Below are 16,621 nucleotides of genomic sequence, written 5' to 3'. Positions count from 1 at the left end.
TGGCTGAGAAAAACCAGGATCAGAAGATCTGAGGAACCTGGGCAGGGCTGCCTGGCCATCAGGGCTGACCAGGCTCAGTGTGGCACCACCGACAGCTTCTCACCAGGGCTATCAGACCACTTGGGAAAAATACTTCATCATGAGTTGTGTGTTCATACCATTTGATCCAGTAAAAGGAAATGGGGGAGGGGGGAATACAAGAGTACACATTTTGTGAAAGGATACACACAAAAATATTTTGAATTTGGTTTGTGAGACAACTGAAAAATGGCATTATATGTAAATAGCTTCTTTACTGCAGTAGAGTGAAAAGCTGGCTGGTTTTCAATGTGACAGTCGCAAATGTAGGGCTTTACAGTTCTTGGAATGTGCAGGATACCCTTAAAGAAAAGCCAAGAAGCTTGCCTTTGCTTTGTTTACATCAGTGCATTATGATTTTGAGCCATTGTATCTCTTCGTAATTGCCACTCTTTTACGGCTTATGAAATTTAAAGTCTTGACTTTTGTGTCAACTAGCCAAATCTTTTCAAGTGTCTGTGTGTAGTATGATAATTCCTATTGTGTTCTCTGCTGTCTTCAGAGTTGTTTCAGAAAAAAAAAAAAAAAAAATGCCCTTGTCCTGCAACTTTTCCTCAGCTTCAAATACAGTACCCGAGGCCAGGCTGATTGGAATTAATCAGTCCTCCCTTAAACTGGCAAAAGCACAAGGCTCAGCCCTGGCTTTCCTAGCTTTTCTCGCCTCTCCGCTCCACGGACGTGTGATATACGCCGGTGAAATGAAGCCCGCTTGAATAGGGAACAGTTAAGTGTCCCACTTCGTTTACTGTGTGCTGCTCAACCCGGGCCTAGCGCCTGGCAGGCTTTGGTGACTGTTCAGAAAATGACAATTCATTTCGTGTCGGCGAGGGCACACCAGCTTTGAATAGTATGCTGCTGTTCAAATGCACAATTTTGACAATTACCTAGCAATGTCTGAAGCCGTCATTAACGGTTAGTGTCTTGTACGTGATGTTCCTTGTACCAGGTAATAAATTCAGCGAGAACTCTCCATGGTGCCTCCGTGTGGAAAATGCAAAGGCTTCTGTGTACGCGACCTTGGTCAATGTTTTAAAGCGTGTGTTTTGAAAAACCACTGGTTTGGCAACAACAAAGCTGACCGCAGCGTTTCCAACAGGAACGCCAGTGTGGTCGCGCCGCGAACTCACGGCGTTCCAGGCGGGACCCGACCCGGCGTCGACGCCCAGGCTCCCGGCACGCCCCGTCTGCCGCCCGCGTCACCCCTACTCGGGTGGTACTGAGACACCGCCAACACCGTCCGCGAGAGCAAGATGACGCGGGGGGAGGGGGGGCGGAAATGGCGTCAGGCGCGCGCAGGCGCAGTGTCGGCTGCCGGCGCCGCGGCCTCGTCTCGCGGTCAAGCGGGTGAGCGAGGACGGCGAGGCGGGGCGGGGGAGGGGAGGCCGGGCCGGGGTGCGGGGGAGGGCGGGGAGGCCGGGCCGGCGGGGCGGGGGAGGGGAGGCCGAGCCGGCGGGGCGGGGTGTGGCGTTCTTCCTATGGTTCTGTGGCCCTGGCGGGGCGAGTTTCCAGCGGCGCGCGTAAGTGTGGAGTCCGTTCTGCTGCCCGGGCCTGAGGAAGGCCGTTCCGGGGGTGGCGGGGGCCGACTTTGACGGGCGTCCCTGGTCTGAGGAGGGCGGGGCTGGAGCCGCTCCGACCGCCCCTGAGGGAACGCGCGCCCCGCCCCGGATCCCACCGCGGCCCCGCCCCGGGCACCGGGCCGCCATCCTTATTGATGGAAGAGGGAAACTGAGGCACACGGCCAGGACTGCAGTCTCCCGGCCTTGTCACTGCAGCGTTAATGGCCAGAGTCATGTGCGCAGCAGGCTTGTGTCGGCACCCGTCGGGCCTCAGTTTCCCTCAGAGGCGGGAGAACGCCAGGCCGCGCTCACACAGAGCAGCGGGGCTCGGGCAGGGCTCCCCGCGGAGCTCCCCGGGGCTTGCGGACCTGAGCACCGCCCCGGCCCGCCCAGCTGCTCACCTCCCCTTTCCCACGGAGCAGGGGCAGCCCCTCCTGCCAGAAGCCGGGGCATGAACCCTAGGCTGTGGGATTCTCGGCCTCCTCGTGCGTGTCCTCCACCTCGCGCCCGGCCGCCTCCTCACACCAGGCCCTACTCGCACGCAGCCCCAACTGGTGCTGCGCCCGGCCTCTACTCCCGCGCCTGGCCTCTACTCATGCCTGGCCTCTACTCGCACACCTGGCCTCTAGTTGGGCCCGGCCTCTACTCCCGCACCTGGCCTCTACTCATGCCCGGCCTCTACTCGCACACCTGGCCTCTAGTTGGGCCCGGCCTCTACTCCCGCACCTGGCCTTTAGTTGGGTCCGACTTCTACTCCCGCACCTGGCCTCTACTCATGCCCGGCCTCTACTCGCACACCTGGCCTCTAGCTGGGCCCGGCCTCTACTCCCGCACCTGGCCTTTACCTGCGTGCCCGGGCTCCTGAAGTCCGCGCCAGGCTCCCCGACCACAGCCTCTGCCTCTGAAAGCATTGCCCACGCTGCGCTGGCGGTCTGAGTGGGCTTTGTGTTTGTGCGGCCGTCACTGCGTACCTGAGGTTGGGTGATGTCAGACAAGTGTAGGTGCCCCGACTCTGCAGTCTGAAGTCCAAGATGAAGCCTTAGCACGAGCTGCGCTCAAAGATGGCGCACTGGAAGCCGCGTCCTTGGACTGCAGGCACGGAGGCCAAGGGGCGGAACTCGCCTTTTTATGATGACGTCACCCCACCCAGATCACCGGAAGAAGCCAGCCTCCTGTAGGAATGTCCGAAAACTCATACCAGGGATTGGTACGGTGGCTCATAGCTGTAAGCCCAGCTACGGGAGAGGATTGCTTGAGCCCAGGAAGGAGTTGGAGGCTGCAGTGAGCCCTGATTCCGCCACGGCACTCCAGCGTGGATGACAGTGACACCTTGTTTCTTCTTTTTTTTTTTTGAGACGGAGTTTCGCTCTCGTTACCCAGGCTGGAATGCAATGGCACGATCTCGGCTCACCACAGCCTCCGCCGACTACAGGCGTGCGCCACCATGCCCAGCTAATTTTTATATTTTTAGTAGAGACGGGGTTTCACCATGTTGACCAGGATGGTCTCGATCTCTTGACCTCATGATCCACCCGCCTCGGCCTCCCAAAGTGCTGGGATTACAGGCGTGAGCCACCACGCCCGGCCAAGACCTTGTTTCTAAAAAATTAAAAAACAAACCCAGATTCAGTCTTTGGACTTGCTACTACTAGCTTTATACCTTTATCCCCTAGGCTAAAACGCAGTGATGCAATCACAGTTCACTGTAGCTTCAAACTCGTGGGCTCAAGTGATCCTCCCACCTCAGCCTGTTGAGCAGCTGGGACCACAGACGTGCAACACCATGCCAGTCTTGTCTACTCCTTTATTGGCTCCTCTGCATCATTTCTTATTTCAAGAGCCAAATTATTGGCAATGGGTATGATGCCTTAGATCCCCAGATCCTCTCCCATCAGCAGGGCGCCCATTCAGGCCCTATGGAAAAACCTGACCCAAAACCCCAGACCAAAGAGAACTCCATCTGGCCCAGCCTGGCTGGCATTCACCAGGTACCCCACCAGCAGCCAGTGCTAGGTTTGGCTTGGCTGAAGACACTCATGTGATGTTTCAGGAGCAAGTGACCTTTGAGGATGTGGTGGTGGACTTCACCCAGGAGGAGTGGCGGCAGCTGGAGCCTGCCCAGAGGACCTTGTATTGTGATGTAATGCTGGACACCTTCAGGCTTCTGGTCACTGTGGGTAAGGCCACACCCGTGTCCTTGATGTTCTGTTTCTGATATGGATTCTGATTCTACTAGGTTAAATATGGGTACAGGACTGTGCTTTAAAAGCAAATGCCTGGGCATGTGTCTTGACCTTTAAGACCCTAACTTGGGCTGGGTGCAGTTTCTCACGCCTATAATCCCAGCACTTTGGGAGGCCAAGGCAGGCAGATCATGAGGTCAAGAGATTGAGACCAACCTGGCCAACATGGTGAAACCCCATCTCTACTGAAAATACAAAAATTAGCTGGGCATGGTGGCACACACCTGTAGTCCCAGCTACTCGGGAGGCTAAGGCAGGAGAATCATATGAACCCAGGAGGCAGAGGTTGCAGTGAGCCAAGATTGTGCCACCACACTCCAGCTTGGCAACGGAGTGAGACTCCATCTCAAAAAAAAGAAAGAACCTGACTGTTTTAATGTTGGAAATATCAATTAGGACCAATATTAGCAAGTCACAGACCCAACCTGAAATCACCAGAAGCAGAGAAACATGAGGTGAGGGAAACATACTGGGTCTCAAGACAACAGAATCCCAGGGTAGACAAGGGTCCTCTGTAGAGCTGTCAGGAGCCCCTCCCTCTTCAATACTTTCCTCTGCACTTCTGCCTTAGTCTGTTAGGGCTGCTAAAATACCTTAGACTGGGTAGTTTATAAACAATAGATGTTTGTTGCTCACCGTTCTCGAGGCTGGGAAGCCTAAGATCAAGGTATCAACAAATTCAGTGTTTGGTGAGGGCCTGCTCATCACTGATGGCACTTTCTTCCTGTGTCCTGGCATGTCATAAGGGGCAAGGGAGCTCCCTCAAGCTTCTTTTATAGGGTCACCAATCCCATTCATGAATAGAGCCCTCATGAATTAATCACTTCCCCACGGCCCTATCTCAACACTATCACATTGGGTATTAGGTTCCAGCACTGAAACCTTTTTTAAGAAATGGTCTTGTTCTCTGGCCCAGGCTAGAGTGCTGTGGCACAGTCATGGCTTGCTGCACATTCAACCTGGTTCAAGTAAACCTCCCATTTCAGTCTCTCAAGTAGCTGGGACTACAGGTGCATACCACCACACCCAGCTAATGTAAAATTTTTTTGTAGAGATGGGGACTTGCTCTGTTGCCCAGGCTGCTCTCAAACTCTAGACAAAAGTGATCCACCTCAGCCTCCCAAAGTGCTGGGATTATAGACATAAGCCACTATGCATAGCCTGAATTTTAGGGGGACACTAACATTCAGACCATAGCAATCTCTTTCTGGCTTTATTTCCAGATAGGCTTCTCTGAAGGTGATAAGGCAACTGCCAGGGTGACTTTCCTGGGTCCAAGACCAGCAGAAAAGACAGGGTCTATGGCCCAGGCATCATCAAGTCCTCTGAGTTGTCTTGGTTTGGCTGCCAGGTCTTCACAATGCTTATTATTGCCGGTGGGCAGGGGAAGAAGCTGAGTTCTGATTGGCCAGGCCTGGGTCACATGTCCACCCCAGAACCAGGGGTAGGGTCGGGGACAGAGAGTAGGGGAATGGAGTCCCTGAGGAACATCTATGGTTGTTGGTATGACAACTGAAGTCACTCAGGGGCCCCCAGCCATTTGGGACCTGGAATGGGCTGAGGGTCAGGAAGGGTCCTGGGATACAAATGCTCACTCTAGGGTCTCTCCCTGAGCATGACATTGGTTACCAAAGCCAAACATCATCTCCCTGCTGGAGCAAGAGGCAGAGCTGTGGGACGTGGACCCTGGAGTTCCCCAAAGTGTGTACCAAGGTGAGATTCGAGCCCTTCAGGGCTGACAGAAGCCTGTCCATGCCTGCTTCCTGGTTTCTCTCTGCATCTGCGAATTCTTCACAGCACATTTACTGCTCAGTCTTAGTGAAGATTTATCAAGCACCCATTTTGCTGTGAGTGACACCAAGTCTTCATCTTCACTGGATTTACATTCTTGGTGAGGGAGTTGGGAAGACAAGCAATAAATCAGTAAAATAATAAAATGAGTTGGATGATTACACATTGTGATGAATGCTGAGAAAATGAAAATCAGTGATGAGGTAGAAACTAGGATAGGGGTGAGGAGACTTTAGCAGAGAGATGAGGGATAGCCTCTCTAAGGAGGTGAAATGTGACTTGAAGCAGTCTGAGAACGGTAGTATTTCAGGCAGAGAAAACAGCAGGTGCAAAGGCCTGAAGTGATGCATCAGTCAGCTCTTGTGTAGAAAAAGCACTCTGACCTCAGTGGCTTAAATCAAATAATTGTTTATAACTCATGTGTCTATGGGTCAGTGGATCCAGGCTGGGTTCTGCCATGCGACTGTATGGTGATTGGTAGGTAGCAGAGATATCCTAGCCCACTGACAGGAAATTTCCCATTGGCATCAGGTGGGAAGCATGGCCAGAGTCCAGGAGGGATGGCCAGTGTGGGTGAGGGCCACAATAGGGTCCCTCCACATCAACAACAGGCAGCCTTTACCCAGTATATTACCTTCCTGTTGCTCTTCCTGCAACAAGTTACAATTGACCCTTTAACATGGGTTTGAACTGTGTGGGTCCATTTATACATGGATTTTCTTCCGCCTCAGCCACCCCCTGAGACAGCAAGACCAACCCCTCCTATTTTTTTTGAGACAGAGTTTCGCTCTTGTTACCCAGGCTGGAGTGCAATGGCATGATCTTGGCTCACCGCAACCTCCGCCTCCTGGGTTCAGGCAATTCTCCTGCCTCAGCCTCCTGAGTAGCTGGGATTACAGGCATGCGCCACCATGCCCAGCTAATGTTTTGTATTTTTAGTAGAGACGGGGTTTCACCATGTTGACCAGGATGGTCTTGATCTCTTGACCTCGTGATCCGCCTGCCTTGGCCTCCCAAAGTGCTGGGATTACAGGTATGAGCCACCGCGCCCGGCCCCCCCGCCTATTTTTTCTCAGCCTACTCACTGTGAAGAGAATGAGGATGAAGATCTTTATGGTGATCTACTTCCATTTAATGCATAGTAAATATATCTTCTCTTCCTTATGATTTTTTTAATAGCATTTTCTTTTCTCTAGCTTACTTTAAGAATACATTATATAATACATATATAAAATATGTGTTAACTAAGGGCTGGGAGCAGTGGCTCACACCTGTAATCTCAGCACTTTGGGAGGCCGAGGTGGGAGAATTGCTTGAGCCCAGGATCATTTGATCAAGGCCCCTGAGTTGTCTCAGGGAGATCATTTGAGGTTGGGAGTTCAAGACCAGTGTGGCCAACATGATGAAACCCTGTCTCTACAAAAAAATACAAAAAGAAAATTAACTGGGCATGGTGGTGCGTACGCCTGTAGTCCCAACTACTTGGGAGGCTGAGGCAGGAGAATTGCTTGAACTCAGGAGGCAGAGATTGCAGTGAGCCAAGATCACGCCACTGTGCTCCAGCCTGGGTGACAGAGTGAGACCATGTCTCAAAAAAAAATAAAAATAAAAAAGTGTTAACTATTTTATCAGTATGGTCAACAGTAAGCTTTTAGTAGGTAAGTTTTTGGGGAATTAAAAGTTATAGACAGATTTTCTTTCTTTTTTTTTTTTTTTTGAGACAGTTTCACTCTGTCACCAGGTGCCAGGCTGGAGTGCAGTGGCGCGATCTTGGCTCACCGCAACCTCTGCCTCCCAGGTTCAAGCAATTCCCCTGCCTCAGCCTCCTGTGTAGCTGGGACTACAGGCGCGTGCCACCACGTCCAGCTAATTTTTGTATTTTTTAGTAGAGACGGGGTTTCACCATGTTGGCTAGGATGATCTCAATATCTCTTGACCTGGTAATCCGCCTGCCTCAGCCTCCCAAAGGGGTGGGATTACAGGAATGAGCCACCATGCCCGGCCCACAGATTTTCTACTGCACTGGGGTCAGTGCCCCTAGCCCCCTCATTTTTCAAGGTCAACAATACTACAAACTTCGTAGCATAAAGCAAAGTGAATTATCTTAAAGTTCTAGAGATCACAAGTCCAAAATAGGTCTCACTGGGATATAATAAAGATGTCAGCAGGGCACTATTCTTTCTGGAGGCGCTGGGGAAGGGAAGAATTCATTTCTTTCTTTCTCTCCTTTTTTGTTTTCTTAGAGATAGGTTTTTGCTTTCTTGCCCAGGCTGGAGCGTGGTGGTATGATTGTGGCTCACAGCAGCCTTGACCTTCTGGGTTCAAGTAATCCTCCTGCCTCAGCCTCCTGAGTAGCTGAGACTACAGGCATGTGTCACCATGCCCAGCTAATTTTTGCTTTATTTTTTATAGAAACAAGGTCTTGCCATTTTGCCCAGGCATGTCTTAAACTCCTGGGCTCAAGCAGTCCTCCCGCCTCAGCTGCCCAAAGTGTTGAGATTATAGGCATGAGGCCCTGTGCCTGGCTGGTAATCCATTTCTTTGCATTTTTCAGGTTCTAGAGGCACCCACATTCCTTGGCTATGGCCTTGTCCATCTTCACAGTCAGCAAGGGCTGGTCAAGTCTCACATCATATTCACTCTGACTCTGACTCTTCTGCCTCTGTTCCACATTTATGGACCCTTGTAATTACACAGGCCCACCCGGATAATCCAGTATAATTTCTCTATTTTAATGTCAGCTAATAATAGCAACCTTAATTCCTCCCTCCCATGTAATTGGAAACATACAGGCTCTAGGGTTAGGATGTGGCCATCTAGGGAGGCCACTATTCTGCCACTCATTCCTGGCTTAACTTTTTTTTTTTTTTTTTTTAGGGAGTGTTTTGGTTGTTTTGCCCAATGAAAAGCAAGGGGGCGATCTCGGCTCCCTGCAACCTCCGTCTCCTGGGTTCAGGCAATTCTCCTGCCTCAGCCTCCTGAGTAGCTGGGATTACAGGCATGCGCCACCATGCCCAGCTGATTTTTTGTATTTTTAGTAGAGACGGGGTTTCACCATGTTGACCGGGATGGTCTCGATCTCTTGACCTCGTGATCCACCCGCCTCGGCCTACCAAAGTGCTGGGATTACAGGCTTGAGCCACCGCGCCCAGCCCTGCTTAACTTTTTTTTATTTTTTAATGGAACTTTTCCCTGAAGCATAACAATATGGGGAAGGTGCCCACATCACACCTCTAGGCCATTGTGGTGTCAGGGTAGGGGCAGCATGTAGCTAGATCACGGTGGTGCAGAGAGGGCTGGGTACCAGGGCAAAAAGGGAGTCCTGCCAGGAAGGAGGAGGAGGAAGGAGTGCATTTGTTCATTCATTTAGCATGTATATTGAGTTCTTGCTGTGGACTATAGATACAGTGGTGAGCAAGGTGGACAGAAACCCCTATTCTCAGGGGGTTCACAGTGAAACAGTCAAAATAAGCAGATCAGAGTACTCAAATACACCATGGGTTATCTATCCATCCTCCGAGTGATGCATGTTGCAGCTATTTGTGTTTGTGGGGAGCAGATAGGTTCCTTTACATCTTGAGTGAGGTGGCACAACAAGCATATGCTGCCAGGAAGAAGCTGGGTGTCAGCAGACTTTCCCCATGCAGCACCTTCTTCTCCGTTGCCACCTGGCATTGTGGAGGCCACTGTAACTGGGGCCTGGCTGCCACACGGCTCCTTCCAAGTCCAGTGCATCTGTGCATCTGAGTGCTCTCTCCTGGGCATCCCCTCTGGACCCTCCTCTGTGCTTCCCTCAAAGACTCCATCCATACTCCTAGTCCCAACTGTTTTTTCCTCCCTCTCTTCTTCCTTTCCTTATTTCTTTTTTTTTTTTTTTTTTTGAGACGGAGTTTCACTCATGTTACCCAGGCTAGAGTGCAATGGCGCGATCTCGGCTCACCGCAACCTCCGCCTCCCGGGTTCAGGCAATTCTCCTGCCTCAGCCTCCTGAGTAGCTGGGATTACAGGCACGCGCCACCATGCCCAGCTAATTTTTTGTACTTTTAGTGGAGACGGGGTTTCACCATGTTGACCAGGATGGTCTCGATCTGTTGACCTCGTGATCCACCCGCCTCGGCCTCCCAAAATGCTGGGATTACAGGCTTGAGCCACCGCGCCCGGCTCCTTTCCTTATTTCTTATTTTCCTCTTTCTTAATCTGTTTTTCCCTCTCTCTCTTCCTTTCCTGGTTTGCAAAACTGTATTTTTAAATGGTCAAAGCCACTTATACCTTGAACTTTTCAAAATCATTAGTTTTATCCTTCCTCTTCCCATCTCACCACAAACTCTTTTGCCCTGGAACAGAGATTAAGGGACATTTTCAGTTTTTGCTTCTTTCAGACCTGGAATCTAGACCCAAAGTCAAACCATCAGTTCTAAGCAAGGCATCTCTGAAGAAATATCCGACAGTGTCATCTTGGTAGAAAGATTCCTGTGGGCTGGTCTGTGGTACTGCAGGGGTGAGGACACTGAGGGCCACTGGGAATGGAGTTGTGAGAGCCTAGAGGGCCTGGCAGTGCTGGCAGCCTTCACGCCTGTGAAGACACCTGTTCAGGAGCAGTGGCAGAGGAATGGGTTTGGAGAAAACTTAAGTCTGAACTCTGATCTCCCACATCAACCAATGACTCCTAAAAGACAAGGCCCCCACACATGGGGAACATGTGGAAAAAGGGAGAAGCCAGACCTAAATGTTCTACAGAAAACCTATGTAAAAGAGAAACCCTACAAATGTCAGGAATGTGGAAAGGCCTTTAGTCACAGCTCAGCCCTTATTGAACACCACCGGACGCACACAGGAGAGAGACCTTATGAATGTCCCGAATGCAGAAAAGCCTTCCAAAACAGCTCAGCACTTACTAAACACCAGAGAATCCATACTGGGGAGAAACCCTATAAATGTACTCAGTGTGGGAGGACCTTCAACCAAATTGCCCCACTTATCCAGCACCAGAGAACTCACACAGGTGAGAAGCCCTATGAGTGCAGCGAATGTGGGAAATCCTTCAGTTTTAGGTCCTCCTTCAGCCAACATGAGCGAACTCACACAGGTGAGAAGCCCTACGAGTGCAGCGAGTGCGGGAAAGCCTTCCGGCAAAGCATCCACCTCACCCAGCATGTGCGAATCCACACTGGGGAGAAACCCTATCAGTGTAGTGAGTGTGGCAAGGCCTTCAGCCACAGCTCATCCTTGACAAAACACCAGCGAATCCACACAGGGGAGAAGCCCTACGAGTGCCATGAGTGTGGAAAAGCCTTCACCCAGATCACACCATTGATTCAGCACCAGAGGACCCACACGGGAGAAAAGCCCTATGAATGCAGTGAGTGTGGGAAAGCCTTCAGCCAGAGCACACTCCTGACCGAGCATCGGAGGATTCACACAGGAGAGAAGCCCTACGCATGCAACGAGTGTGGGAAAACTTTCAGCCACAGCTCCTCCCTCAGCCAGCATGAGCGGACACACACAGGAGAGAAGCCCTATGAGTGCAGTCAGTGTGGGAAGGCCTTCCGGCAGAGCACACACCTCACCCAACACTTGCGAATCCACACAGGAGAGAAGCCCTACGAATGCAACGACTGTGGCAAGGCATTCAGCCACAGCTCGTCCCTAACCAAACATCAGCGAATCCACACTGGGGAGAAGCCCTACAAATGCAATGAGTGTGGCAAAGCCTTCAGCCAGCTTGCTCCCCTCATTCAGCATCAGAGGATCCACACAGGAGAGAAACCCTATGAATGTAACCAATGTGGCAGAGCCTTCAGCCAGAGTTCCCTGCTCATCGAACATCAGAGGATTCACACCAAGGAAAAGCCCTATGGCTGCAATGAGTGTGGGAAATCCTTCAGCCACAGCTCCTCACTCAGCCAGCATGAAAGGACTCACACTGGGGAAAAGCCCTATGAGTGTCACGATTGTGGGAAGTCCTTTAGGCAGAGCACCCATCTCACTCAGCACCGGAGGATCCACACAGGAGAGAAGCCGTATGCCTGTACAGACTGTGGAAAAGCCTTTACACACAGCTCCTCCCTTACCAAGCACCAGAGAACTCACACTGAGTAAACACAACTTCACATGTGCTGGGGACAGAGGAAGACCTGAAGCCATAGCTCACGTCCCTTTCTAGATTTGACCCAATCATACACATGAGAAATGTATATTCATACACAAGCCTTTTTTGTTTGTTTTGAGATGGAGTTTCAGTTTTGTTGCCCAGACTGGAGTGCAATGGCGTGACCTTGGCTCACCACAACCTCCGCCTCCAGGGTTCAAGCAATTCTCCTGCCTCAGCCTCCCAAGTAGCTGAGATTACAGGCATGCACCACCACACCCAGCTAATTTTGTATTTTTAGTAGAGATGGTGTTTCTCCATGTTGGTCAGGCTAGTCTTGAACTCCTGACCTCAGATGATCTGCCTGCCTTGACCTCCCAAAGTGTTGGGATTACAGGCACAAGCCACCATGCCTGGCCCATACACAAGCCTTTTCACACAGCACACCCCTCAAACACTCTCACAGAGTTCACACTGATGAAAGATGACTGTGGGACCACCAAGCTCTAGGTCATCCATCCCTGCATCCAAACTGTAGGGAAACATGCAGATAATCAACACTCAGGACCTTCAGCCTTGAATAGCCATTAGTGCTACATTATAGAACCTACAAAAAAAGAAATGGAACAAAGGTAGTGGATCCAGGGTTACCTTTTGTCCAAGGATTCACCGTATTCCAAACCAGAGATGTTCAAACTGGTGAAAAACCCAACAAATGCCTTTCATATACAAGAACCAAATGAAGTCAGAATTTGCCATTATTGCACATTACATTGTTCAGAGGAAAGTGCTTATGAATGGTGAAGGTTGACTCTGATAGTCCCAAATGATAGTATGGCAGAGTGTTCTAGAAATAGGAGTGGCATCTTTATGGAATCACTGTGGATACTGACTGTCTCAGTAAAAAGCTGTCTGATTTGCCTGTGTATTTTTTGATCAGGGTATGTGGAAGTCAGTCACAGATTTGAATTCCATATGACAAAGTATCAGTGTACTATAAACAGGTTTTTAATTATCCCTGCATTATTTTTGCAATAAATCTTTATATGCAGTGAGATTGAAAAGCTTTGTATGGGAAGACTCAAAATGTAAAGCTGCCCCCATAGAGTCTCACTAATTCTGAAATGGCTTTTGCTGCTCTGTTCTCCCTCTACATTTCTCTGCAGAACTTGCATTAGAAACACAGATATTTGTTTGTTTACAAAAAGGAAGAATTTTCCTTTGTTAAACCATCATCTTATAAGCAATAGTAAATTCATGTTAGAAACTTATGTTTTGTAAGATTCATCTTTCGGAAATGTTCAAGTTAATCCTTTTGAACTGTGTTTTCATTGATTCTGCATCCTGCTGTTTAGTAAGGTTTTGTTTTCATACAATTTAACATTTTGTTGAACCCTGAGTCCACAAATAGTCTTTCTGACAACTATAACCTTTAAATGGTGACTTGCTGCCCTCATTAGAAATTGCATTGGCTGTTTTTGGTTATCAGTTGTGGTTACATCCATCAATTTGATTTTTTAAATCCCAATGCTGGGATATACATTTCTACTTACTTAAAATTTCTCTCTTGGGGAAACCATGTTGCAGATAGTCTTCCAATACTGCTTCTCAGTATGATTGTGGAGTGCCTTTGGATTAATGCCTTTGTCATTTAAAAGCCACTGGAGAGTCAGGTGTGGCTGCATCTGCCTCTAGTCCCAGCTGCTTGGGAGGTTGAAGTGGGAGGATCACTTGAACCCAGGAATTCTGGGCTGTAGTGTGCTATGCTGATCGGTGTCCACACTAAGTTCAGCATCAATATAATGACCTCCTTGGAGCAGATGGCCACTAGCTTGCCTAAGGAGGGTGAACCAGAGCAGGTCAAAACTCCCATGCTGGTTGGACTCACACCTGTAATCCCAGTACTTTAGGAGGTCAAGACAGGCAGATCACCTGAGGTCAGGAGTTCATGGTGAAACCCCATCTCTACTAAAAATACAACATTAGCTGGGCACGGTGGTGCATGCCATTAATCTCAGCTACTTGGGAGGCTGAGGCAGGAGAATCACTTGGACCCAAGAGGCAGAAGTTACAGTGAGCCTAGAGTATGCCAGTGTACTCCAGCCTGGGTGACGAGTGAAACTCCATCTCAAAACAAAACATAGCCGGGCGCGGTGGCTCAAGCCTGTAATCCCAGCACTTTGGGAGGCCGAGGCGGGTGGATCACGAGGTCAAGAGATCGAGATCATCGTGGTCAACATGGTGAAACCCTGTCTCTATTAAAAATACAAAACATTAGCTGGGCATGGTGGCACGTGCCTGTAATCCCAGCTACTCAGGAGGTTGAGGCAGGAGAATTGCCTGAACCCGGGAGGCGGAGGTTGCGGTGAGCGAAGATCGCACCATTGCACTCCAGCCTGGGTAACGAGTGAAACTCCATCTCAAAACAAACAAACAAAAAACATAACACTCCCATGCTGATAAGTGGTGGGATTGTGCCTGTGAGTAGCCACTGCGCTCCATCCTGGGTAACACAGTGAGACACCGTCTCTTAAAAAAAAAAGCCACAGGAGAAAGCCAGGTACACAGTACATAGCAACACTGTCCCATTGAAACAATGCACATCACATAAATTAATATTCTGGTAGCCCCATTGAAAAAGCAAGAAGAGGCCGGGCGTGGTGGATTACACCTGTAATCCCAGCACTTTGGGAGGCCGAGGCAGGTGGATCATGAGGTCAAAAGATCAAGACCATCCTGGTTAACATGATGAAACCCCATCTCTACTAAAAATACAAAAATTAGCTGGGCATGGTAGTGCACGCCCGTAGTCCCAGCTACTCGGGAGGCTGAGGCAGGAGAATTGCTTGAACCCAGGAGGCAGAGATTGCGGTGGCCCAAGATTATGCAATTGCACTCCAGCCTGGGTAACAAGAGCGAAACTTTGTCTCAAAAAAGAAAGAGAAAAAGCAAGAAGAGGGCCAGGCACAGAGGCTCATGCCTGTAATCCCAGCATTTTGGGAGGCCAAAGTGGGCGGATCAGTTGAGGCCAGTCTGGCCAACATGGTGAAACCATGTCTCTGTTAAAAATACAAACATTATCCAGGTGCGGTGGTGTGCACCTGTAATCCCACCTACTTGGGAGGCTGAAGCATGAGAATTGCTTGAGCCTGGGAGGCAGAGGTTGAAGTGAGCGAAGACTGTACACTCTAGCTGGGGTGACAGAGCAAGACTCTCTCAAAAAGAAAGAAAAAGCAAGAAGAAACAGGTGAAACTAATGTTTACCCCTTATATCCCAAATGTTAGCAGTTTAACATGTCAATATAAAAAATTATTGAGATATTTGCATTCTTTCTGTTACATCACATCTTCAGAATCTAGTGTGCATCTTATGCTTGCATCACACCTCAGAGTTCGCCATAGCCACATTTCAAGTGCTCATCTCACACGTGTAGCCAGCTGGTGGCTGTACTGGTGCCGCTTAACAGCTTTGGCCTTTAGTCAGCTGTTTCGTCCTCCCTCCCTCTACTACATGTGTTTTCCTGCCTTTCCCTGTGTTCCTACCCTTGTGTAGCTTCTTGTGCTCTAGGAAACCAAATGTGCTAGGAAGATCTGCTGCTTTAGGTTACTGGAATGACAGGTGCCTACTCATATTTCAGGCTCTCTAGGATGTTCTTATCACAGAACATTACACTCAGGGAAGAGATTATGGCCACTCTATTCCAATTCATGTCAGTAAAACTGGAATCTAGCACATGCTCTTTTGAAGTCCTTTGAAAGTGCTAGATTGGCATCATCACAAAAAAACAGTAATGTGAGTTCCTTCCTCCCCACACTGCCCCTCCTCATGAGACCTTCTTCAACGACACAAAGGGAATACAGTAGAGATTGGGAACTACGGAGAGGTGCCCACAGTATCACTTCTGTCCTAAGCCAGGGAAAGAGATGAGATTCCCCTCTCTGGTGGTGCCAAGCCAGTGGAAAGGTACTGTGGGAATTACACCCTCCTGAGTCTAGAGGACCTTGCTTAGAATGCTTCAGTTGTTGGCACACAAGTAGAAGATCAAGTGGGAAAATGTGAATACAGGTTAAATAAGAATGAGGGAGAGTTCTGAGGCTAGTTCATAAAAGGCCATATAGCTTCCATCTTTTTTTGCTGGAACACTTGTGCTTGGAGCCCTGAGACACCACTTGAGAAACCTACTGACCCAAGGCTACCATGCTGTGAGGATGAAGCCACCCAGACTCTGCTTAGGGTGTCAGTTTGCTCCTAGTCTGAATCTTCCCAGGGTCATCAGGCATGTGAGAGAACAATCTTCAGATGATTCCAGCCTCCCAGCTTTCAAGGTACCTCAGCCTTCAAGTTCCCAGCTGAGGTCCCCAAACATTGTGGAGCAGACAAAAGTCATCCCTGAATCTTTTTTTTTTTTTTTTTTTTGAGACAGAGTCTAGCTCTGTTGCCCAGGCTGGAGTGCAGTGGCATGATTTTGTCTCACTGCAACCTCTTTGCCTCCCGGACTTAAGCCTACCAAGTCCCAAGTCACCAGAATGTTGCCCAGGCTGGTCTCAAACTCCTGGGCTCAAGTGATCCTCTTGCCTCAGCCTCCCAAATGATGGATTATAGGCATGAGGCACCAGCAAAATGCCTCTTGGGTGGAAGAATCTTAGTAGAGAATTAACCATTCTTTGGCTTTCCATTGTGTTTCTGAAAAAAACAAAACAAAACAAAACAAAAAAACTCAGGAAAGCTGGTGAAATGGTTTGGATATTTGTCCCTTCCAAATCTCATGGTGAAATGTAATCCCCAGCATTGGAGCTGGGGCCTAGTGTGAGGTATGAGGGTTACGGGGTGGATCCCCCATGAATGGCTTGGTGCTGTCCTCGTG

At 49.5% G+C, this 16,621-nt stretch overlaps 1 protein-coding gene across 1 annotated transcript; it reads left to right on the top strand.

The window, feature by feature from the left end:
- Positions 1-3,390: 3,390 nt before the first annotated feature.
- ZNF135 (zinc finger protein 135) lies at positions 3,391-11,928 on the top strand. Its single transcript, XM_032263245.1, is given in 5 exon segments — positions 3,391-3,423; positions 3,685-3,811; positions 5,495-5,590; positions 10,048-10,080; positions 10,083-11,928. Coding segments are annotated over 5 exon segments (1,947 nt in total). The 5' UTR covers positions 3,391-3,417; the 3' UTR covers positions 11,768-11,928.
- The last annotated feature ends 4,693 nt before the right edge of the window (positions 11,929-16,621 follow it).

The sequence above is a fragment of the Sapajus apella genome, unplaced genomic scaffold (genome assembly GCF_009761245.1).
Source record: "Sapajus apella isolate SASKATOON/1434 unplaced genomic scaffold, GSC_monkey_1.0 scaffold135, whole genome shotgun sequence".
NCBI classification, from domain to species: domain Eukaryota; kingdom Metazoa; phylum Chordata; class Mammalia; order Primates; family Cebidae; genus Sapajus; species Sapajus apella.
Note: the sequence above shows the minus strand (reverse complement) of the source record. Positions and strands in the feature narration are given on the sequence as shown.